The 25087-nt window shown below is 48.8% G+C and overlaps 1 protein-coding gene across 2 annotated transcripts in view; it reads left to right on the forward strand.

Annotated features, from left to right (window-relative positions):
- The window catches only part of GCN2 (protein kinase family protein), a 352386-nt gene that overhangs the window by 21074 nt on the left and 306225 nt on the right, over positions 1 to 25087 (forward strand). For both annotated transcript variants that reach the window (XM_087391372.1, XM_087391373.1), the window contains exon 5: positions 6450 to 6557. In XM_087391372.1, the coding sequence (XP_087247498.1) occupies positions 6450 to 6557 (108 nt within the window). The remainder of the gene's footprint in view (positions 1 to 6449; positions 6558 to 25087) is intronic.

Genomic DNA, 25087 nt, shown 5'->3' on the forward strand with positions numbered 1-25087 from the left:
ACAGGATCAAACCCCAATGAAAAAGGGGTCAGAAAAATCCTCCTGGAGCCCTGTGCTAACGGACTAGCCTGAAGCACTGTACGTGCTACCTCCGAGGAGTCAAAAACAATCTGGAAGAAACCTCGCCCAAGCAGACGAACATCTGAGAAGTGCCCTGTGAGGTCTCCAGGTAGAGCGGCGAGCATCCATTCCCTTGCCTATAACTTGGAAGGGTGGGACCCACGGATGCGAGCAAAGAGCGAAGTCGAGCTCTCCTGCTCTGTATCTTTTTTGAGCTGTTGCAACTCGTCTTTTGAGAAAATGATGGTTTTTGCGGCCGGTGGAAGCGGGCGAGGATTGGCTGAAGGCTGAGCCATCGTCAATCGGGGTGGAGAGGCCGACATGAACATAGTTGAACTCCAAACGCATTCTCTCTTTAGAGACCCTTTTTTCACTTTCTCTCTCTAGACATACTCTCTCTAGATGCACTCTCTCTAGAGATATTTTTCACTTTCTCTCTCTAGACACACACACACACACATACTCTCTCTCTCTCTCTAGATGCACACTCTCTCTCTAGTCCTTTTTCTTAATTTCTCTCTCTAGATGTACTTTTTTAGAAAACTTTTCTCACTTTCTCTCTCTAAATACATTCTCTCTAGACTCACTCTCTCTCTACAAGCCAACCTGGTGCACAAGACCTCTCTCCTGGTGCACAACCACCTTCTCTCTCCTGGTGCACAACCACCTTCTCTCTCCTTTGTGCACAACCACCTTCTCTCTCCTAGTGCACAACCACCTTCTCTCTCCTAGTGCACAACCACCTTCTCTCTCCTTTGTGCACAACCACCTCTCTCCTGGTGCACAACCACCTTCTCTTTCCTGTGCACAATCACCTTCTCTCTCCTTGCTGCACAACCACCTTCTCTCTCCTGTGCACAACCATCTTCTTTCTCTTGTGCACAACCACCTTCTCTCTCTTGTGCACAACCTTCTTCTCTCTCCTTGGCACACAACCACCTTCTCTCTCCTTTGCACAACCTTCTTCTCCCTCCTTGGCGCACAACCACCTTCTCTCTCCTTTGCACAACCACCTTCTCTCTCCTTGGTGCACAACCATCTTCTCTCTCCTGTGCACAACCACCTTGGTGCACAACCACCTTCTCTCTCCTGTGCAGAGATGGGGATTCATTCAGCATTGCATGGGGATTGAGAGTGAGAAGGAGAGAGGCTAGAGCTACGAGCTCGCTTGTTGCATTGTTATGGTGTATTGCTACTGTTGCATTGTTGTGGATGAGTGATCTCTGATCTCTGTTCGGAGAGACTAGTGTATGAGGATCCCTTCATTCTATGATACGCACTTGCTCGCGTTGTGCTCTTGTCTACCCATTCTCCGTTATCTGTTATTAGCGTTGTTCCTTCTTATCTCCTTTTTGGGTTTGTTCTTCCTATTCTAGTACTTAGCACTCCGTAGCATCTTCGACTAGTGTTGTGTCATAGGTTCACGCATCACACAGTGTAGTGCAGCTGAGGTAGAGTTGTGTCATAGGTCTACGCATCACCCACTTCACGCTCCTCACATCAGTGGCCTTAGGCCTCCGGTAGCACCTCCGAAAGTGAGCGGACCTCCCCCTCAGACATGATGTCACTCACTTTCAAGAGCTCTGGTGTGGGTATTAGAAATCTCATGTCTGAGTGAGTCTAATAGACGTTGGGCGGTGGAGGGAAGGAGGGTGATGCTCTCAGAGTGGAGGAGGAGGGGAACAATGGATGTAAGAATGACTGTGGCGGAATCGGAAGGGGTGGTGGTGACAAGGGTGTAGATGATCCTAAAGGAGGGAGTGGTGGTGTCGAGGGTGTAGATGATGCCGCCTAAAAATTATAGTGCACTAGTGTGTATGGCTGCTCATAGAGGAACTTGAAGGCCGCAACCTCCACAGTCAACTCTCCTCTCTCTGTCTCCAAATAGCGCTGGACGGTGAGCGCATCCTGAAGAGTGGGAGCTAGGGCCGCCCTCGTGAAGTTGGTTAATATCAACTGTGCGCACAGGCGAGTGTCAACCCCGTTGTCAGAGATGTGGTGGGAGAGATGATTTAAGCTCTCTGCAAGGTTGTTAAGCTCTTGATTGGAGCTAGGATCTCGGGGATAGGGCGTGAGAAAATTCTTAAGGGTGGCATCCCATCCCGAAATCTTCCCTTGCATCTCCTTCTTAATGGTTGTTGTGAGGCCATGTAGAAGGTTGGGCGGGTACCAAAGTGTGATGCCCACTACAAGGAATTCCTCTCGATGGCATCCTTAATCATCTCATTCTATGTGTGAATGCGGTGATTGAGATATGTCACATAAATGTCCGAGAGGTCTACTTCGAGTCGTTGCGCTACGGATGAGAAAGAAGAGGATGTCTACACTATAGGAACATGCGATGGATCAAGTGATGCTGGACGGCAGATAGTGTTGTGGGCGAGTGGGTTGACACAGCCCTAGTATTGTGCGGAAAGTAAAGAGGGAAGGTGGGTGGTATCCATGGGAATGGCATTGGGAGGGATGCCAAGCAGAGGACTGAAGGTTAAGTGGGTGCAAGTGTCCGTTATCTTAAGGGTGGAGCTATCCACTTTTGCTTGGTGGCATAAACGTGAAGAAGCTCATGAGGGGGAGGGTGAAATGAATTGCAAGGACCTGAGATGAGATGTGGAGATGATGAATGGTATGGACTGTGTAGACGGTGTGGACTATGTAGACTAAAGAGATGGGGAATGTGTAGAACAAAGAGGTGTGGATGGTGTAGATTGAGGAGGTGGGGGAGTGGTCGGAGGTTAGCGAGGCCTCTTTCTAGGTGTATGAAAAACAGAAGGTGATGGCATGGGTGTGTGAGAGGAAATTGGTGGTGTTAGAGTATGAGATGGTGGTAATGATAGAGGGAAAGATGGTGTTAGTGAGACTGGTGTTTGCGGTAGTGGGGAATATGGTGGTGAAGGCGTGGGAAGTGAGGTTAATGTGGTCTTAGATGATGATGGTGGAGCCAAAACTGTGGTGATTAGAGGCTTCAGATAGATGGTAGTGCGAATACGGCGGATAGTGGAGGTGAGATGAGTACATATGAGGTCAGCAAAAGGATCGGCTTCCTATGTGCAAGACATAAGAGAGCATCAAAGTGTGCAGTGGGGAGCTATCGGCCTTGGCAAGGTGCAGGGCGGGTGGTGAGATACTAAAAGAGGCAATAAAGGGTGGATTTTTCTCAATCTTATTTATTTTCATATTGTGACGGTTTGGAGGAGTGACATTAGGGTACAATCTCAAGATTTGCACTAAGAGCTTGTGCAATGGAAATCCAGAGTACCCAAAATGTGTGGTTAAGGGAGGGGCTGTGTGCAAGTCTAATGCAGAAGCCACCCGTTGATGGGGACAGTGGTGGTGGAAGAAAAAGATGAAAAAAAATTGCAATAGGCTAAGTCGCCAGAGTTTATAAATGGTGTATAATTAAAAGATTTGTCCACAAATGTTAGTTAGAAGTGAGAAGGTCCCTCACTGCCTATGGGATTGCCCAGTCGCACAACAGATATGGCTGGCGTCCTTCGGGATTGTGGCTAGCACACAAAGGATGAGCAGGGATGGCGGTGTGGCTTACGGAGGGAAGACACGCCTTCGTGAGATTGACCTTGTCTCTCCGTCTTACAGGATACATGGACAGAAGGTCTCCTGGATTGAGATTCATGATGCGGTAAAGCCCTCCCGCTCACGCCCACCACCTCTACCGGATGATGGTGTGTGGGAGACAGTTTCTAGCATCATTGCTTGGAACATTTTGGGTCGCTCGATGCAGTTGGATGATGGGAGGACAGCCGATTTCTTTGATGGCTACCGTAGTAGCCATCTAGCAGGATATCATCTTCACTTTGTGCGCCATTTGGGAGCGTGGTACTCCAGTCTCGAGAGCGACCGTTGAAAGGCGGGAACGTTTCCGCCAGGCGTGGCCAGCAGGAATCTTCTACACCCCTTCGGCGAAGGGTATTCGCTGGATGTATAGACCACCACCTTGGTTGCTAGCTCCTGTTTCGGAATCTCTCTAGGCGGTGAGCCACGAGTTCCGAAAACACGTGGCTTTCTTATAGCTGGCAACCTCTTTCTCTTTTGTATTTGCATTGACAGCTCCTTTTGGAAGCTGTTTGTACGGGTTTTTCAAGCATTAATAGAATCTGACTTTTTCTGGAAAAAAACAAAAAGAAGTGAGAAGGTCCACAATGGTTAGTGAGAAGGCCCACAAATGCTAGTTTGAAGCGAGAAGGAACACAGATGTCAGTGGGAAGAGAGGTCCATGGAAGAATGGAGAAGGTCGACTATGGTCAGTGAGAAAGTCCACAAATATTAGTAGAAGTGAGAAAGTCTGCAGATGTCATTGGGAAGGTCCACAAATGTTAGTAGAAGTGAGAAGATCCATAGTTGTAGTGGGAGGAGAGAAGGTCAACTGAAGAAATGAGAATGTCCACAAATGTTAGTTAGAAGTGAGAAGGCATACAAATGTGAGGGGTAAAAGAGAAGGTCCATGGTTAGTATGTCATTGGGGAAGGGCCTCATGAGGGTACTGAGTGGACGGGACGGGAAGGGCTCATGAGGGTACTGAGTGGATGTGGGGTGTGGGTTAGGGGAGGAGGGGTGGTGTCTGCTCGATGGTTGAGGGGAACTGCCACAAACTGTAAAAAGCGAGCTGAAACTGGCACGAATGTGAAAGAAAACACCACAAACAGTAGACAGTTGCAAAAATGAACTGGAAACAAGGGGAAAATCTGCATGCACTGGTGTTTGCTGCTTACGAACTGTTTCAAGCTCCAAAACCAGCTGTGAGATGCTGGACACATGAAAAAACGAACCTCCAAACTGAGAAAAATACGGCAGCACTTGCTCATGAATAGAAAGGCACCTAGGTCTAGCTGTAATGGGGCAGGGCACAATTTGCCGCTCAAAAATGACCACAAACAGCTACGAGCTAGTATGAACAGTAAGGTGATGATTTGCTGCAGTAACAGGCGGTAATCTGCTGCTTGAGGCGACCTCAAACCACCACAAAATGCACTGAATTAATATCGCTCATGGTTCCTTGCAGGCAATTAAATGGAGTCGCCTCTGTTTGCAGCGGTGAATGTGCACGAAATCAGGCAGAAGTGACCTGAGCCCACAAAATGTGTCCACGAGCTGGGCAGAACCAAGCAGTGGAGCTGTTAGGGCAAAGAGCGAACCAGTGCTTTGATACCAATTGTTGGAGAGTAATGAAGTGAAAGCAAGACACGAGGGTGTATTCTGCAAGAGAGCTTGACTAAATTTGAAAGCTCCACTGGATAGCTACAAATGAAACCTAGACTAATTAAACTAGGACTAGCCCACATAACCATACCATTGCATGCATTCCTACAATCATAAGCGTGAGATGATCCTGAGCGTGCAGTGCCATAAGTAATGCTGGATCTACTGTTGAGTCCCCGTGGCTATGTAGCAACATAGCAATGACAAACACTATCCATCCACATCTGCTCAAGCCATGATCCAATGGGAAGGCATCCATATGTGGTTGACCAGAAGAAGTAGAGATCTTTTCGAGCCGGTTGAAAGTCCATCATCATGAGGAGTGTGATTCAGACGCGTTGCTGAAGTCAATGCCTCTTTAATGACGAGGTCCAAATTTACTCTTCTTGGTCTCACTCAATGTCCGAACCAGAGTGTGCATGTTCCTGTCATCTGTCTGCCTGAGGGTCAATAGCCCATTGTTGGCCTTGTGTCCCGATACTCTGATCCTCTGTCATTGTAGGAAAGCCATACTATCTTGGTGTAGGAAAGTGGGCTTTAACCTAAGTGATCCACCCTCCCCTATCTTGTAGAACACAGGATCTATCTGCGACCAGGGGTGGTGATATATAGTGGACTCTAAGGAGGACCTGGCAAGGAAAATCCTTGAAGGTTTGTGCCACAACGAGGCATGAAATTAGAGCTTTGCTAGCTCTAATTATGTTTGAAGTAGTGATGGAGACTGTTTTTTGACGTTGTAGAATGACTGAAACATAGTTAAGATGAAACATGACTTGAAATTTGATGAGTTCAAGAAACTGGTCCAAAAAAGCTGGATTAACTTTAAGGGCCTATGAGTGTCTTAAAAGCCTAACTGTTGTTCCAATGTACTCTTCTCTTCTTTCCTAGCTTCATTCTTACTCATCAACTGGCATCTCCATGCATCTGTCCTTCCTGTCACGTGACTTCCAGAAACTAAGTAGTATTACATAATGACATAAATCCATCCCTGGCAAAATGTTGTGGCATGCCTCAAAGCCTTGACATGTGCGTTTTCTGTTAGCATTTTAGATGCAGCATTGCACTTTTCAGCAGTTTCCAAAGATTTAAGGGTTTTGGTTGATTGAACAACATTTGTCGTGTCTAAACCATTGGTTTTGACTGAAAAATCTATGTTTATTGCTCTTATTATACAGGCAAGCTCAATATCTAGAGAGGGGAGAGTTATGATCTTCAATTTGGTTGAAGCTGCACAAGAGTTTTTGTCTGAGCATATTGGAAGTGATTTATCTGGTGAACAGCAGGTATCATTCTGTCATGCCTTCAAATAAAAGTACAAGAACCCTCCTATATCATGATTACTCCTGCATATTCATGGTTCTACTCCTTGATATCATACTATAACAGGTCAAGTGCTGAAACACCTTTGGAGTGACACAATTTTCTGTGAGCTTTTCCGTACTCACTTGAAATACAATGTTACTTTATGGGTACACATTAAATGTGCATACGATCTGAAAGTATTGTGTCCATACAAAGTAGAGACACACATAATTGATAGAATTGTTAGAGTAGATCAAATGAAATTTCTTGGCCATTGTAGTATCGCAGCTAGATGATTGATTTGGGTCATAGGTCTGGTCCAGATAGTTTGTCGGATGAACAAAATGTCATTTTCATTGTATAGTGCAAAGGAACTAGTAGAGCACGACCAGCCCTACCTATATTATGTTTAAATTCTGGCTCAGGTGCATTGTTGTTGCTGCATTTATGGTCACAATCAGTATGACCAAGTTATCCTCCTCAAGGGGTTGGTTCATGTTTTTTTGAAAGTCCCTGAGAATCAAGCTTTTCACCTCAATTGTGGAGCATATCTAATTTTAGCACTTTTTAAAAGGATTTATAGATGAGACGCAACATCGGGTCCATGGGACCTGATCTTCCCTATAAACATTAGGGGTGGTTTTGTGATGGTAAAAGATTAGCGCTTTTTGAAAAATGAAGCCCAACAAATATCTGAATAAGGGATTGCTTGCATGAGCTTCCTTGTTGATAAATGGAAGTAATGATCATTGCAACCTTTAAGATATAATGAGATGGACTACGATCACGTGAATGATAGAATCTTGGTGTTATCATCCCTTGTTTTTTGCATTCGACATGGTCAATCCTTTCGATGCCCGCTCCATCCAGAACATGCATAAATGAATAGAGGATTGTTTGCGTAAAATCATAAGTTTATAGGAATGTGTTATAACAATGGAACTATAATTCATAGAAAGCTCCTACCTGGTTAAAAAAACCCAGAATCATAAAAGTTTAAAAATTAAGAAAGTGAGAAGAGTAACAACGTTGTAAAACAAAAAAATGTGTGACGTATATACCTGCATGGCAATGAGAACATGTGAAATAAATTTAAAATTTGTCAACATTCATCAATGACATTAGATAAACATTGCACACATACACACTGGCAACCTGCATCAAAAGACAATAGAAATGTCCATCGCAGCTCATAGTTTACTTAATGAAGGATAACATATAGCACATATACCAATGGCCACTCTCCTCTTTGGATACAGGTTATATTTCACTGGACACCTGCATGGCAATGGGAACACATGAAATAAATTTCAAATTTGTCAACATTCAGCAATGACATTAGATAAACATACACACTGGCAATCTTCATCAACAGACAATAGAAATGTCCATCGCAGCTCATAGTTTACTTAATGAAGGGTAACACAGCACATATACCAATGGCCACTCTCGTCTTTGGATACCAAAATCACGAATGACCCAATTCTGCCGATCTTTGCAAAAGCTGGACAAAAATTGAAAGCTCTAGTCCATGAAAGGAAAAGGAGGCCTCTCCTTTAGCCAAGTGGGCAAGAAGAGCCCTTAGATTTCTTATGATATAAGGCTGTTAAGTGTATCCAAGTTTCCTACTGAATAGGAATCGTTTCATCCTGCATTACCTGATCGATCAATCCTATATAATCATGAACTACCCAATCGATCCATCCAAGTTTTTTTTGAACACCACAAAAACAAAATATTATTGTGATGTCAATCTTCCAGGTCTCATTGGGCAGGTGTGCTTTCCCACAATGCTTAAAAGTAGAATGTTGTCTTGCCAAAGTCTTGCTTCATATATGATACTCTACCACACAGCAATCCTTTGTGGATTTGTGCAGTAGCAGGGGCGGTGCTATGGCATGCAGCCATAGCATTTCTTTCATCACAACGTTGGTAGGAATTGCAACTCGTGTATGTCAGATGGAGGCGATGAACGAAACAACGGTCGAAAGATGGTGGATTTTCTGAAGGCCTTCTCATTGTGAAGATGAACAACTAGATGGCCTATGCTCACGTCACACGTGCTTGTAGATCAACAGCTCCTCAGCATCGGAGAAGTAGGTTAGGCTATTATCTGAAGCACGTTGTTGTGCTTCAGCCTTCCCAAGTCAAGAATTTGATGCTCGAAGTTTTGCATCTGTATTCACCCCTCTTAGATGCTTGATCCCGCAACTTTTTGCTAGGTTGTGATTGATCAACTGCTAATTTGAGGGAATTCTTGTAGATGGGAGAGAAGAAGCCCTACTTTTTTAGGAATTGGTGAGCAAAGGATGTGTGGTGACCTTTAGTAGCTGCAGACCGTTGGGGAGAACGTGAGGGTGAGGCAAGTTTCCTTCTCTAATTCTTCTTGCCTATGCTTCTCTTTCTATGCATGTGCTTGTCGGGAAGCAAGAGTGCTAAAAAAATCAATGATGATCAAGGACACATGACAGATTGTCCATTGTGCAATTAGGGTGGTGCCATCCTTTGGAATAGAATATGCTCCAACAAATAAAAATACTGTGAGAGAGCATGCAGCCAAAACCGATCGATAGGCTAACTTACAAACACCTAGACTGTTCAAATAAAGGCCTTGCTATACAGATAAACACCAGCTTACCTTGCCAACCTCTACTTTGAATATTAATGCTGTGTTGTGCATGCTACATTAACTGAAGAGCATATTGGATTCAAGATCAAACCATTCCCGTTGCAGTAAGGACATCTGATTGTTCCTGTTCCCTCCTTATTATCCAAGACTTTGCAACTCCCACGGCATTCAACACAAGGCACGAACCACACTCCACCACATCCATCACAAAGCCTCCTTGTATTTTCATCAGTAGGTATGGCTTCTAGTAGGTATACCTTCTACGTATGCCTTCTAGTTGTTCTGTCAGCTTCCCTGAATTAGTAAGTATGCCTTCTAGCAGTTCTATCAGCTTCTCTTCCTCAGCCACTTGCTCTGCTACTCCAATGTACCTGCCCAGCCTGTGAATTGTAACAAATTTTCCCATGAGTTGCATGAGCTCATTTCATAACTCTAGGTGCATAGATACATACATCTCATCGATTGCAATGCCAAAGGTTTCAAAGGCCCCCGTACGTGCATTGAAGTCACCTAGATAGAGGGTCTCTCCCTCTCCTTGCTTGAAGAACTCCTTGATATCATCATATATCTTCTTAGACGGGCTGTGACCCTCTGTAGTGACCTCGCGTGCAAAAGATGATGTATCCGGGGGAAAGTAGCAAACAACAATGAACATCGGCTGTGCATCAAGTGACTGAACTTGTATCCACATGTGCCATGCAAGCTCCTCTTTTCCCATCATAGATATGAGCCGTCTCAGGTGTGCTCTGAAAAGGACAACCACACCCGTGGAACCTTGGGCCTAAGTATCTCTGCTCATCTCCTTCTTGTGGGCCGACTCTTAGGTGTATCCTATCACAATGGGTAGTCCGCTCTTTGGACTCTCGTGTGTCTCGGTGTAGAAGATGATACTTCCGTCATTGTAGGTCTTTGAGAAACTCGATCAGACCAAAGCATGCCATTACAATTCCATACAACCATACTCAATTTATTCCGTATCCTCGTCGCATAGGCCCGGCACCCTCATGTGCTATCCACATCTCTCTCTTATCTTTCTGCAATTACTTTGCCATCTCTGTATGCAGCCTATTTTCCCTCTTGCCTCACTGCAATCACTCAGACCATCCCCTCTCTCTGATGCTCTTCTGCAAGGCGTGAGGTCATCTTCCAGATATCTCTTGGTCCCCTTCAGTGCTGCCCTCATGCTGATGAAGGTGGACCTATCTGCCGCCGTCCAGAATCTCACTACCATAGGCCTCGTCAGTGCCTCAGCTGTGCCCACTGTCCATGCTGCCTCAAAAGTGAGGTTGACCCCATCTTAATGATGAATGCTTTGGCATCTGCCATCGGAGTATCGCCCACCGCTAGGTCTCTAACCAGAACATTGAGGGCTTTATTACTTCTTCTTTTCTCCTCCTCTAGGGCATTAGAGACTCCTTCTTTGGGGCTGAGGTGCCCTTCTTGACTACCTCTTTGCATTCCAACATTTCTTCCTTCCCTTTAGTTTTTTTTTTCTTGACTACCTCTTTGCATTCCAACATTTATGCCTTCCCTTTAGTTATTTGCTGGGAGAATTCTTCGTGCTTCCCTTGCGCTTGCAGGGCAGCCATACCCTTCTTGAGTTTATCATTCTCTGTTTTAAACTCTTCTAGTACTTTACACGACTTCTTTTCCTCTTGGAGAGTCTTCATTTGCACTTTGAGTGTGTTCTGCTCCTTGTTGAAAGGTGGCTGAATCTCTCCTTTCTCAAATTGCGTGCCTGCCTTCAACACTTCTTTCTCTGCTTGAGATGGCAACTTGAATATCCAACTCCTTTATCAAAGTGTCATGCTGACTCGTCTTGGCATTCGACATCTAGGTCATCTCTTTTGATATCTTCCCTAGCTGAATCCCCAACTGTATTTGCATGTCTGCTTTCCATTTATTCATTTTCTCTTCCATAGTGACACTTAGGCTACACATGATTTCATTAGCATCTTTGTACTCTAGTTTCCTTTGTACAATCTCAATGTCTGTGTCTTGCATCTTGGAGGCTTTCTTGATTGTAGTCAAACATGCTTTAGTGTGCAGGTCTCTAATTTAGAGAGAGAGAGAAAGAAAGAAAGAAAGAAATTTTATTAAAGGTCCACGGAAGGCCATACATGGCCTATGGGACACAAAATCATCCGAAAGGAAAATACATCATCAACGATGCGCCAACTAGGTGGCCTCATCGTAATACCGCTAAGATGCCAAAAATGGCTACAAAAATCCTAGATACAAAATGAAATGAAATAGAGTACCAAAAATGCCTAGATACAAAATGTAAAATATGAAATATGAGGAACATCGTCTTCCCTAAGGGGTCTGTGATCCAAAGAAATGATGGAAGTCATGGCCATCGACCATGCCTCCTGCCATGAGAGAGAGAGAGAGAGAGAGAGAGTTTAGTATCCTCGGGAGGCCTTATGGGCCTATGGGACAAAGTACACCAAAAGGGAAACTCATACAAGCCTCGGTGGGCTGAAGCAAAGGGCGTGCTAGGGCTCTTGCTGAGTGGTATGCTAAGCTAAAGAGCTCAAGAGCTCAAAACAAAACTCAAGAAAAACTAAACCTGAGACTCAAAAGTCGAAACCCGGCACCATGGTGAATCTCTGATGGGCAGCGAGCTGGAAAGATATATCGGATCCACGTCTGTCAAGCTATCTCTCGTTGTGGTGGAGGATGTGGTCTCCTCGACCTCTGTATCCGATGGGCTATGTCAAGAGTGCCAGCCTTGTCTCTGGCGGTCTCCTCTTGGGAGAGCTGAGATAGACCGGACCTTGATCATGCGTGCTCTGGTCACTCTCCGTGTCGCATGTGGTCTCTGCGTCCCTCGCACAACATCGTTGTGTCGTCTCTCCCTGCTGATCCATAGTGCCCTCATGTCAGCTAGCTCCTCCTCCAGTCCTCCATGTCTTGGACCTGCTGACTCAAATGCATAGAAGTCCGTGACATGTCGTTGTGCTCGGTCTACCACCACATCTTGTGGCGTTGTTCTCTCTTGTTGCTCTTTGATCTGTCGCAATAGTGTCTCTTTGTGTCATCGCATCTCAATCAAATAGAGCCCAATGCAGACCTAGTCATGGAAGTGGATCAGCCGTGAGAGTGGTCCAAACTGTGTCCCTTGTGAAAGAGGCAGTGTTATCGTCCTTGAATCTCATAGTAGGCTGGGGAGGCACATAAGAAATGCTCCTCTGTCTTGACCTCCCCAATGTGCATGGTCTGCAGATCCGTTGCTCTCTGGGTATGCTTGCAGCTCTCCCTGTCTCAATCCTCAGCTGATGGGATGAGACCCACATGTGTCCAATGGACTCCTCTGTCCTCAAGCTACTGGGGTCTGACGATGAGGCCATTCTCCGATACTCTCAAGAAGTGGTCATGATAGAATGGATCTTGGTAGGAACTCCTGATCCCCCCCTCCCAAGACGTATGGAGTTGGAGGAGATCTTACCATATATTATGGTTAATCTCATCTCGTGGGATCAACTTAGGCGGTGCATCCATACTGTACTAAAGGGGGAAGCCGGTCCATTTGAATACCATGCGTGACAAACCATGTGGATATGCATGCATACCATACCGTACCGACCCTGCTATTTGCTAGCTGTATGGATGACTCTAGTGTTAGCCTTGATAGTCTCTAGTGGGCTAAGCCCTAAACTCTGTGGAGGAATGTCACCGTCTGAAAAATGGCATCAACTTGGAGAGGTGTCATGGCAAACTCTGATTGTACTATCTAATGGGGGATTGAGGGCTTACAATGAATCATCCTAGACCCCATAATCACCTTGAACCGCTCAAATCTCCTCCACTCTATCACCAATAGATCACTCCCCCAAAAAGGTGCCGCGTACATGGTATCGGCCTCACTAGGATGTCAAAAAGCCAGCCCTTCATCGACAGATCCTCAAAGTACGCCTAAAAGCACTGCCTCTCCAGTCAGGGTAAAGCTCCCTGTCCTTGGGCGAGTCGTTTCTTGGGTGCATGGGTCATCGTAAAAACTGTGGCCCAAGTATGTATAAGACTGCACACTCTCCACTAGCTCACCTCGGTTGATGAAGTACTATGTGTGAGATGTTGAAGATCATAACCTTGGTCCCCAAGGTTGACTATCAAGACTCTCTTTGCAAAATACCTCTAGGGCTATCAAGTTTTTGTTCACTTTTAGAGAGCCATAGAAAGAAGAGGAGAACAGACCCGGCTGCCCGTGCTCCCGAAGCTGCTCCTCCAGCCCGCCTCTACTCCCCTCCCCTCCAGCCCGTTTCCGCCTCCCCCACTGCTCCTTGCTCGCCCCCCCGCAAAACCTCCTCTCGTCGCCCCCCGCGCCTCCTTCCCCTCCCATGCCTCTTCTAGCCCCCCTACGCCTCCTTCTCCACCCCCTGTGATCTCTCTTCCTCCCCTAGCTCTCCCCCGGCTGCTCTCCATCCCCTGTCCGCGCTTCCTTCTCCTCCACCCCCACGCCTTTTCCTTCACCCCCGCTCCTTCTCTATCTGCTTCCCCCCACCTTGCTTCCTTTCCACCTCTAACCCCTCCACCTCTACTCCATACTCTCACTGAGTTCTCACTCCTCATACCATGATATACGCTTCAATCGTGACCACTCACGTGCCTACTCTGACCATCTATATATACTCCTTGCTTACATTGACTTCATACCCCTCTTAGAGGACCGAGCTGCCTTGATCACCCGCTCACTACACGAGGCTGCCCTCCATGCTTTCCCTCACACCACTCGCTCCAATTGGTACGATGAAGAGTGTAAGGCTTTACGCCGTCAGCTCAAATTCGAAGCCAAAAACAACCTTTTGAGCGAACCAAAGACGCTACGCGAGTATCGTAGATTGGTATGTAGGAAGAAACTGGTTTTCATTCGTCGGAACGAGGAGGAACTATTGAACATTCTGTTCGGTAAAAACTCTAAGGACTTCTGGCAGAGATTCCTAGAGGGACGGTCCCCCTCACCACTCACTGACACTCAAGTCTGGTATGATTATGCACACACATTATATAACATCCAAAACCAGCGAGCCCCTGACCTCTCACATATGCCACGCCCCACTTCCTACACCCTGTTCACTGTGGGGGGGGGTGAGGGATGCCGTAATGAAACTTCATAATGGCCGAGCGAAGGATCATGAGGGGCTATGCACTGAGTTCATTGCATATGGGATTAACATCCTGGCCCCAATCCTAGCAAAGCTTTTTAATGAAGCTATCTATTTAGGGTCTCCACGCACTTGGACTATTAACATTATTTCACCTATCCACAAGGCAGGGGATTTCATGAGCCCAGAGAATTACAGGACCATTATGATTGGACATGTGATGTCCAAGATCTATGCATTCGTGCTTGATTTCGAGGTCAGCCGATTTGCGGAGTGTCGAGGACTTAGAGCAACAGGAGAGGCTGGTTTCCGACGTGATCATGGCACTATGGATCATATTCTCAGGCTCAGGTGTGTCATCGAGGAGGCGAGGGCACGGAAACATAGGGTTTGATGGGTCACCTGTTGAGATAGTTTCATCATATACATATCCGGGGGTTGTCTTCTTTGGGCCCATCTTCACTATGAGACCTGCGATGTAGGCATGCTTGGGCAGAGGATACGCATCATTGGCCAGACTAGAGAGGCACTGCTTCCGCTCACACTTGCAGGATCCACAGACCAAGGGGCTGCTGTTTGACTCCTTGGTCCGCCCAGCAGGCATGTATGGCAGCCCTTGTTGGGGGCCAGATCTATCCGATGCGGAGTGACACAGGTGGAGCGACTACAGGTGCCCATGCTATCACATATGATTTGCAGCAAGCCATCAATTCCTCACCAGATCATACAAGCTGAGTTTGGGTCATCTCCACTATAGCTAGATGCTACATTTCAGGTTATCACATATCTGTACCGAGTCAAAGAGTATGGGGATTACCCTTCCAAACGCAGGAGGCTGCCATGGCATTGTCTTCCTCTATGACACTCTCAGCGGGAGGTGACCAAAGATGTTGGTATGCACGCACAAAGAGATGGTTTGAGAGATTGGGACTCCACATGGACAGACTTCCTCCCTTCCAATACAGTTTGGATGCTCCTTTCTCCCCCCTCATGTCACACGATGTCAACCAGGTGATCCATGAGAATCTCTTACAACTACAGACATTCCGGACCTAGTTGGCACCGAGCGAAACTCCCAATGAAGCTTAGCTTCTACAGAGATCACTGCTTACATATCACAGATGAGGGTTTCATTGATCTACCAGGGTACACGCGGATCCACTTAGCCCACTCATTGAGGATCTCTATTGGGCAGTTTCGGGTCTCTTCACATAGACTTCATATAGAGAGTGGCAGGGCAGAGCGTCTACCTAGGGAGAGGCGCTTATGCACATTATGCGATATGTAGGAGGTTGAGATAGAGGAGCACTTCATCTTCAGGTGTCCCATCTATTATGAGATCCACGGGTGTTCCTATTGTCTCTTCAGAGATAGTTATGGGGCCTTGTCCCAATTCCTCTCCTATCCAGATCAGAGATGCTTGGTGGGCTTCATTCATGAGGTAGTTAGGCACCGCGAGAGGATACTTCGATCACGGAGACATAAGCATAATTCTTCCTTGGCAGACCCCTCCCAGAGCTCTATCACGGAGTTCTTTCAGCCAGATCTCTTGGACTCCCCTGAGACGGAGACCTCGACATGATCGGGACTCAGAGCGAGTGACTCGACAGCTCAGACAGAGGAGGGTAGACGGACAGATTACACTTGGGGATATTGCCTCCATCTTCACCATCGGAGCCTGTCCGACAGGGGTTACTGTAGCCCTTGTTAGGCGTAGAGCTATGACCAGGAGACATCACAGGACCGCACCCTTGAGTGGCCGACAGCACTCGATCGCCTACTTCTTACCTCCAGTGCCTCATTCACCTATGATGTCCATATGAGGATGATGACGATGATGTGACTAGTTGGTAGTTTAATCACCGACATGACTATGTTGTACTTAATACTTAGCACTATCATTCTGCATTATTTTTACATTATGCATTGGTGTGGATGCTCGTTTAGTAGCTCCAACCTCACAGCTTGACTGTATCAGGGTTTCACAGTCTCATAGATCCATCGGTCTTCCGAAGACTTTAATAAACTTTCTTTCTTTCTTTCTTTCTCCTCTCCTCCCCCGCCGTCTTGTCTCCCCCCACCCTTCGTTTCTTCCTCCCTTCCTACGTCATTTCCTGCTTGCCGCCCTTGCTTCTTGACTGTCTTTTAAGCTTTCTTCCTTTCCTCTTTTTCCACCCCTCCTCTTCCTTTTGAGCAGCTTCGGGTTAATTGGCCTACACATGAGAGAAAGTAAGCTTGGTGGTGATACTTGTCTGTTCAAAAGGACCCAAATGGCAGCACCTGTGAATCCCAAAGCCGTCAAGGTTATCCTTTCTCCAGCAGATAAGCAACAGGTGCAGCATGCAGTTAAGTCCCTCTAGGACAAGGCGATTGTGGGCGGAATTGTGGGCTTCACACCCACAAGGTGACAGGTGCGAGAGTGGATCCAGGCGAGCTTGGCACTAGAGGGTGACCACATTCAGGAGGTCACTATCTATGGAAGAGGTGTCTTTCTCATCCAGTTGAGCTCCCCCGATACTGCCTTGATACTTGTGGACCAGAGCCCATCCTCCTTGGCTCACATTTGGTGTACCTCTTTCCTTGGTACCATAGCTTTACAGTGGAGGACATGGACACGACACACCATGTTCCCCGTTTTTCGGTTACGCTCTGCTTCCCAAGGCTCCCAAAGGAGTAAAGAGCCATCCTCCCCTCCATTGGTCGGGTATTTGGCACCGTGCTCGAGTCTCTGCAAGATTCGACCGCTTTAGTGGTACCAAATGACGGGGTCTTATTGGGTGTTGGAAGCAATGGAAGCTCAAAAATGGAAGCACAAAGGAGAAAAACGAGATGTTGTAATAGATTGCTGCAAAACTAAAGTGTGGAGGCTCAAGGGAGAGCCAACATAACAAAACCCTAGGGCTAACTGTCCTAACTGGACTAAGTGTCCTAACTGACCTAGATGGTATATAAACTAACTATACCAATAGTCCTAACTGACTATAACTAGGCCTACAAGGACCATACCAAGGTATAAGTGGCATCTTAGTACAAGTGGTATCTATGGATAGCCCATGAGATGACCTACAAACCCCCTTCCATGGTATGGGTTGAAGTATCCTGGACATGGCTCAAGAGATCTAAATATCTGTATAGTCATAGGTTGCTATATCCCTACAGGACGAACATGTGCAACCATGATATTTAGGCATCCTGAGCCATGTTCAGGATACTTCAGGCCATACCATGAAGGGGGGTTTGTCAAGGTATAAGTGGCATCCATGGATAGCCAATGAGATGACCTACAAACCCCCCTCCATGGTGCTGAGTTATCTTGGACATGGCTTAGGATACCTAAATATCTAGTGTCATGGTTGCACATGTTCGTCCCATAGGGATATAGCAACCTATGATTGTACAGAGTACAACAGATCAAGTTACAAAAGGTACTAAGTTTAAAGCTTGCCGAAAAGCCTCAAACTTAGGTCTAGGTAGAGCCTTCATAAAAAGATCTCCCAAGTTGTCTTTAGTGGGAACATAAGACAACTCAATATCACCTGCTGATAATCGCTCTTTGACATAGTGATAGCGAACCTCAATGTGCTTTGCGCAATCATGGAAAACTGGATCCCGTGCAACAGCCAAAGCACTCTGATAATCAATGAAGATGACGGTAGGAACAGTCTGGCATGCACAAAGATCTGCAAGTAGCTTCTGAAGCCAAACACACTCCACTGTAGCTGTAAAAGCTGCTCTGTACTCAGCTTCATAGCTAGAAGTGGAAACTGTACTATGCTTCTTGCTGAACCAAGAAACACATGAAGTACCAAGCATAAAACAGTTGCCACTATGTGACACACGAGTGTCAGAACAACCAGCCCAATCACTATCAGTGAATCCATGCATGACAAGTGAACTATCAGCCCCATAAAGAAGGCCTAAATACTGAGTGCCTTTAAGATACGCTTCATGGCATGCCAATGGTGCATAGATGGGCTGTGCATATATCTGCTCAACTGTGAGACAGCATACTGTGGATCAGGTCTCGTGTGGCATAGGTAAATCAAACAACCAGCTGCCTACTGATAGAGAGTGACATCACATGTACCGCTGCCATCCTCAGAAGAGAAGTGAAAACCAGTCTCTAATGGTGTGGATACTGGCTTGCAATCGTCAAACTGAAAACGCTGCAAAAGCTGTCCAATGTACTTGGATTGTGACATCAAAATGCCCCCCTCACTGCTAGCAAATTGGATGCCCAGATAGTAGTGCAGAAGACCAAGATCAGACATAGCAAATGTCTGCTGCAAATCAATTTTAAAATCTAGGGGCTATACAGCCAAGTGGGGGGACTATACAGCGAGTGAATCCCTCGCGGAGTGAAGATGTGGAAAACACATGCAGGCCAAGCCTTAACGAGCATGCCTCTCAATAGTCGCCCTAAATTCTGGAGTCCCACGCTCGCAGGTGGACCGTAGAGTGTAAATGATATCCTGCCAGATGGCAGCCAAGGTAGCCGAGGGTGGAATCGGGTGCTCTCCCATCACAAGACTGCACCGAGCCACCCAGATGTTCAAAGCCGTGATGCTGGCTACCACCTCCCAAACACTGTCCTCCCTAGGAGGAGGAGCTAGGGTGTCAGGGGGGACTGCCTCGTGGAGTGCGATCCTCTGAATGCTCTGACCCTGTATCCGGTAGGCAGGGGAGATCTCATCAATCTGAAACGCATGTCCTCCCTCTGTCAACCAAGCCACCATCCCGCAGGTGTAGTCTCTGTGTATACTCTGCATGCTGTCATGATCCTGAGGGCTCTCATCCAGACCCTCGCTGTGCTACAACAGCTCCATAGGCAGTGCGAGATAGTCTCCAGGACACCATCTGAGCAACAGTGGCACTACCCCTCCACTCGCAGCTACTCCAACCACGGGCCGATGGGCAAGCCTCCGTGGGTTGCCAGCCAGAAGAAGTACGAAATCTTTCTCGGCCGCAAGCTGGACCACAACCGCGTCCAAAACCTGGAGCGAACATCCCATTGCACTCTTTGGGTCACCCAGTGTCTCTCCCTCGAGGGAATCCACCTCGACGAGTCCATCTGAAGTCTCCTGCCAATCCGTGTGGTGTAGGAAAAGAAAGGCACCTCATCTATTGTCTTAGGTAGGCTGCCCTTGGAGGGCCAGAACCACTCCCCCGGGTCCCACTGGACCTCCCTCAGGGGTCTACCCTCCCATAGCCAGAGGCGCCATCGAGAGGCCTCCTGCTCTGGGATACTGGGATCAATGTGCCACTCCTTTCCTAAGCATCCTACCACTCTGATCATCTGCCAGTGCATCCCATCAAGACTCCCATCCATCTCAGGGTCACTCCCAGTGAGGGGCTGAAGCAGGCCTCCAGGTCCTACACGGAAGAAGCCGGGGTGCATGCTACCGCGCTGCATCAAAATCCTCAAGGGAACACAAGTACGGGAAATTGCCCCAACCTTCTGCTGTCTCTCCAAATGTGAAGTCCTTCGCACCAGGGTTCAGGAATGGCTAAGTCGATCTCGCCCATCCGCTGCCTTGCCCCTCTCAGATGCGCTAGGGTGTCAAGCCTCGCCTCTGCCTCCATAGGTAGTCTGCTCCAGCGACCAAAAAACCCTGCTGGACCACTGTCCCACTGTGCCCAGCCAATGTGAGTCCGCTGCCCAAGCATACGTCCCTCTTGATCTCTGACCTCTGGGTACCACATAAGGGGTTGGCGCTCAAACTCCTCTCTGCATCTGGGCGGAGCACGGATGAGACTCCCTACTAGTCTCTACCAAACTGTGTGAAGACTCCTCATCAGGGGGGAGCCCTTCCTCGTAAGGGGGGCCTCTGAGAAGATCCATCTATGTGAAGGCTGCCACTGTCCCCCAGTGCATGGGGTGTTCCTCAGAAGCCCTCTCTGTAAGAGGAGCTTCCAAGGCTCGACACCTGGGGTGAGGCCACGAACCACCAACTTGCCCAGAATGGCCATGCTTAGCATCTCTGGATCAATGATACCCAAGCCTCCCAGTGCCTGCGGCACCGTCTGCCAAGCTACTTAGGCCCTAGTGTTCCTCGTGCCGTCTGAACCTGCCCAGAGGAAGTGCCGTACCAACCGTTGGAGCTGCCCAATGCGTCCTCTGTGGAAGCACCAACAGGAGGCAATATACCAGGTAGTGGCAAGATGGTCTTGGTTTGCCACTAAGGCGAGACCTGCGAGGGAGAGTTTGGCCGAGCAGGACCGAGCTCCAATAGAGAAGCTTGCATCGAACACTCTCAAGGACCGGGGCAATCTGCTGCTCTGCTGTGATGTCAATACCCACCTAGCATTCAAGGTATCTTGCTCTCTGGCCCCGCAGTATCCATCTGAAACCAAAGTCACTCCCCCACTCACGGATCTCCTGTGTCTCCTCGAAGCCCGTGAAGAAGGCTATAGATTTCGTCCAATTGATCCGTGCCCCCGAGGCCTCACAATAGATAGCCAAGGCGCCGCTGACTCTCTCTAGACTCACTGTGGTGCCCTCAACATACAAGGCCATGTCATCTGCAAACTCCGAGTCAAGGAGCTCCTCCTCCTGCCTAATTGGAAGCCTCAACCCTGTGAGACCCGCCACCTATGATCTCAAATAGTTCCAGAGCCTCTGCTACAAACAAGAAGAGGAAGGGAGCTAGTGGGTAGCCCTGGCAGACCGAGCGAGAGAGAGGAAAGGCCTCGCCTATGTGTCCTCCGATAATCATATGACTAGAGCTCACTGCGTATAGCGCTGAAACTCCTCTGACCCATCGGTCTGAGAAACCCAATCTCCTCATAGTGCCCTCGAGGAAAGACCACTCCACCCTGTCGTAGGCCTGCTCGAAGTCCAAGAGAAGGATGGCCAGTGGGTGTGACTCCTCCCTGGACCAATCCACTACCTCCCAGAACGTGAAGATGTTGTCTAGGATGCTGCGCTCCTGGACAAACCCAGTCTGTGTGTCATGGATGATGTCGGTAAGATGGGGCCGTAACCGCAAACTCAAGACCTTGGCGAGGATCTTGTATGCAGTATCAAGCAAAGTAATCGGTCTCCACTATCGGATATTTGACCTATCTCATCAAGCAAATCCACCCCCTGTGCAAGGATTGAGGGAGAAGGCTTGTGTCGAAAATCTCCTAGCAAGCTAAATGGAAAGGGGTGGAGATAATCTCCCAGAAGTTCCGGAAGAAGGCCAGAGTCAAGCCATTCTCCCCCGGGCATTTCTGGGTCGGGAGAGCCTTGAGGGCTTCCCAGAGCTCCTCATCTGTGAAAGGCTCCTCAAGTCTGCTGCATAAGTCCCGCGAGACTACTGTCAGAACGTGATCCCAAACTAGCTCTCGGGCCACAAGACCGGCTGGCGTCATCCTCTCTGTCTGAAAGAGCTGGCTATAAAAACCGGTGGTCATGTCAAGAATCTCTTGCGGGTCAATGTGCATGATGCCCTGCAAGTCCTGGAGACGCTGTAGTTGTGTGCCGGTCGATCGGAGCCCAGCGGTCTGAAAGAACTGCTTCGTCATCCTGTCCCCTTGCTGTACCCATCGGGCCTGGGAGGAATGATAGAACTCAGCCCGCCGCAGCTCCGTGTCCTGAAGCTCGAGACGAGCGCTCTCCAATCTATCACTAAGCCACTGAGACACTGGGTCTTGCTCCTTGAGCCTCTGGATGGAGGCGAGGTCTCTCCTCAAAGCCCGCTCGTGCTCCTTAAGGGTCCTCCTCTGCCTGAGGGCATGAGCCTGCAGCTCCACTCTGATCCTCTGAATCGCATCGGCAACCCACGCAGCCCAGCCCTCACTCGGTGCTCCCAGATATTTGCCATAACCTGCTGAATCTCCTCGTCCTGCAAGAGGTCCTCTGGAATGCGGACCCCCTTCTAGGGGAGACCTCGGCGGGGCTGATCCAAGTGAAGTACCACTGAGTGGTCGGACATCGTGGTACTTGCCAGAATCCCGATAGCGCCGCCTCTGTGTAATGCCCAATCCCCAACATAGAAGCGATCTAATGTCTCGAGCAATCCATCATGTCTCCTCTGTCCAAAGGAGAGAGAAGGCTGCTAGGAGTCCTGCTGAACTCTGGCTCTCTCCATGGGTCTCTGCCACTGATCATGAAAATGAACTGCTCCTAGGTACTACACTCTACTGCTGGCATCTTAGAGAACGAGGCACCGCCCTACTTGTCTTCCCCAAACTCCAAGTTGTTGAAGTCCCCTCCAACGATCCAGGAGTCAACATCCGGAAGACACTCTGACAGCCTCCTCCAAAAGGCCGGGCGATGCTGTCTACACGTTGGGGCATACACGTTCAGGATTCCAATCTTGGACTCTCTCGTTCGAACTCCCATCCAAACTGCCCGGAGCTTACCTTGATCGTAGACCTTTGGAGCAAAGGTCCGTACGATTGAGATGCAGACCCCTCCGCTCCGTCCTACTGCGGGAGACCACTCCTATGGACCTCTCCTTGGAAGAAGGTGATGGCGTCATTTGATGTTTGTTGCTGAAAACATGTGCTCCTGAATCATAAGGATGTCCATTGCACGCCCTACCACTGCCCTTTGCAACTCTTTTCGGAGCATCAGGTACTGTGGCTGGCTATGAACACGGTCGTGGAGCCTGTGTACGTTCCAATGCACTATGGTCCAGCTCATGAGGACGGGGGAGTCGGGAACAAGGCTCTCTTGTGGGTGGGTGCCTGTCCTAGAAAGACTGACTTTGTGTGATTTTGCCCGGGGTTTGGAGGGCGAGTAGTCAGTGTTTGTGCGGCGTCGTACTAGGGTGGATACCGGCTCAATACCGATCTTCCGTGCCCACTTCATCATGAAGGAGGCTTCCACCCTGAACAACTCCGCACACGTCTTGAGGGGCTAGAAGTGTGCCTACTCCACCTTTGCCTCCATCAGCAATTTGATAACTCATGTCGCTAAACCACACATCGGCTCCTCGCGCGTGAAGCTCAACTAAAAGTTCACCTCCACACCATGGGCGTACCAAAGATCTGGTCCCATCCACTTGTCCATCATGAGCATAAGCTGATTACCCACAATAGCATCAAACACCTCTGGGGACCATTTCTCCAACCCTGTGGAGGCAAACGAAAATCTCCAAATGGGTTGTGTTTGAGATCCCATTGCATTGATCAAACCCCTCGTGCGGGATTGAAGGACCATGAGCGTGATCTCCAATGGTAGAGGGTTGAGTCTGGAATCTCCAGATAATTCCAGGGTCCTAATCTCCAGAAGTCCTCTGGTAAGGGACGCCAAGGATGGAGGTTGGGAGCTGCTGGCTGGGAGGACGAACCTCGTCTCTCAAGATCCCTCTCTAAGCAGACCTGCTGCTGTGATGAGAAAGCAGAAGGGGGCGTCATCGTTCCCTTGCCTGATGGCAGGGGTGTCGAATCGGAAGAAGCTGCTACTGAATCGGAGAGGGGAGCGGCGGGAGAGGGAGAGGTCACGCGGGGGACAGAGGGCGGGGGGCGGGTGGTGAGAGTGACCATCGGAGGGGAGGCTGAGGGGGGGGGAGGGGGCGGGGGGAAGCGTGGAGGGGGAGGGGTCGGGGGGAGGGGGAGGAGGAGGGAAAAGAGCGACCTCAGGCCCCCCCTGCTGATCAGGCTCGTCAGGGCTCTGGATCGGCTCCTCCACGGCCCTTGTCAGGCTAGCGACTGTGGCTTCCGCCATCGCCGCAGCTAGAGCTCCTGGGGTTCTCTGTTGCTGCAAGGGTGGGTGCGGAGGCTGGACTTCCGAAGCTGGAGGATTGGCTGGATGGACAAAGGCCTCCGGTGCTGGGGGGGCTCCTACTGTTCCTCTTTCGAGGCCTCTCGGTCAACCCTGTCCCTCTCCCTGCGGTTGGTCCTTTGTCTGTGGCATTTGCGGGCCTGCTTGCTTGTTTTCTTTTTCTTTTTCCAGTTTCCTTCCGAGGGGGTAACCCATGGGGTCTGAGACTCTTGCTGCTCTTGCCTGAGAGGGCGCTGAACTCAAGCTTGCCGACTCTGCCTACTCTGTGGAGGAGGGGGAGGAGGCGCACGAGGGAGGCCACGGGGGCAATCTGTGGCAAGGTGGCCCATCTGTCTGCATCGAAGACACTGGCCTGGTAACCTGGAGATCTCCACCCTCTTGCGAAGTGTGCCTCCTTCCAGGGTCTCGAGAAGGATCAACTCTAGGAGGGGCTCCAGGCTCTCCACCACCAGTTTGATCCTAGGGACTCCATCATCTGCTAGAACGGAGGCGGTCGTCTCTGGCGGGGACTCAAGCACCGTGCCAAATGCCCGGCCAATGGAAGGGAGGATGGCTCGTTACTCCTTGGGGAGCCCTGGGAAACGGAGAGTAACCGGAAACCGTGGAATATGGTGTGTCGTATCCATGACCTCCACTGTGAACCCATGATACCAAAGAAAGAGGTAGACAAGGTGTGGGCCAAGGAGTATGGGGCTCTGCTCCACAAGTGTCGAGGCGGTGTCAGGGGAGCTCAACTGGATGAGGAAAACGCCTCGTCCATAGATGGTGACCTCCTGGATGTGGTCGCCCTCTAATGCCAAGCTCGCCTGGATCCACTCTCGCACTTGTCTCCGTGTAGGCGTGAGGCCCACAATTATGGCCACAAGCGTCTTGTCTTGGAGGGATTGAAGTGCCTGCTGTACCTGTTGCTTGTCAACTGGGGAAAGAAGAACCTTGACGGCTGTGGGAATCGAGGGTGCTACCATAGAGCCCCTCTGGCTAGACCAAAGGTCACCACCAATATTTTCTTTCACCGTAACAAACACGAATGCTCCCGCTGCAGGGAGGCGAATGAAAAAGGAA

This window comes from Dipteris shenzhenensis, chromosome 20 (assembly GCF_047967505.1).
Source record: "Dipteris shenzhenensis isolate YYH24624 ecotype China chromosome 20, Dip_SZ_1.0, whole genome shotgun sequence".
In the NCBI taxonomy this organism is placed as follows: Eukaryota; Viridiplantae; Streptophyta; class Polypodiopsida; order Gleicheniales; family Dipteridaceae; genus Dipteris; species Dipteris shenzhenensis.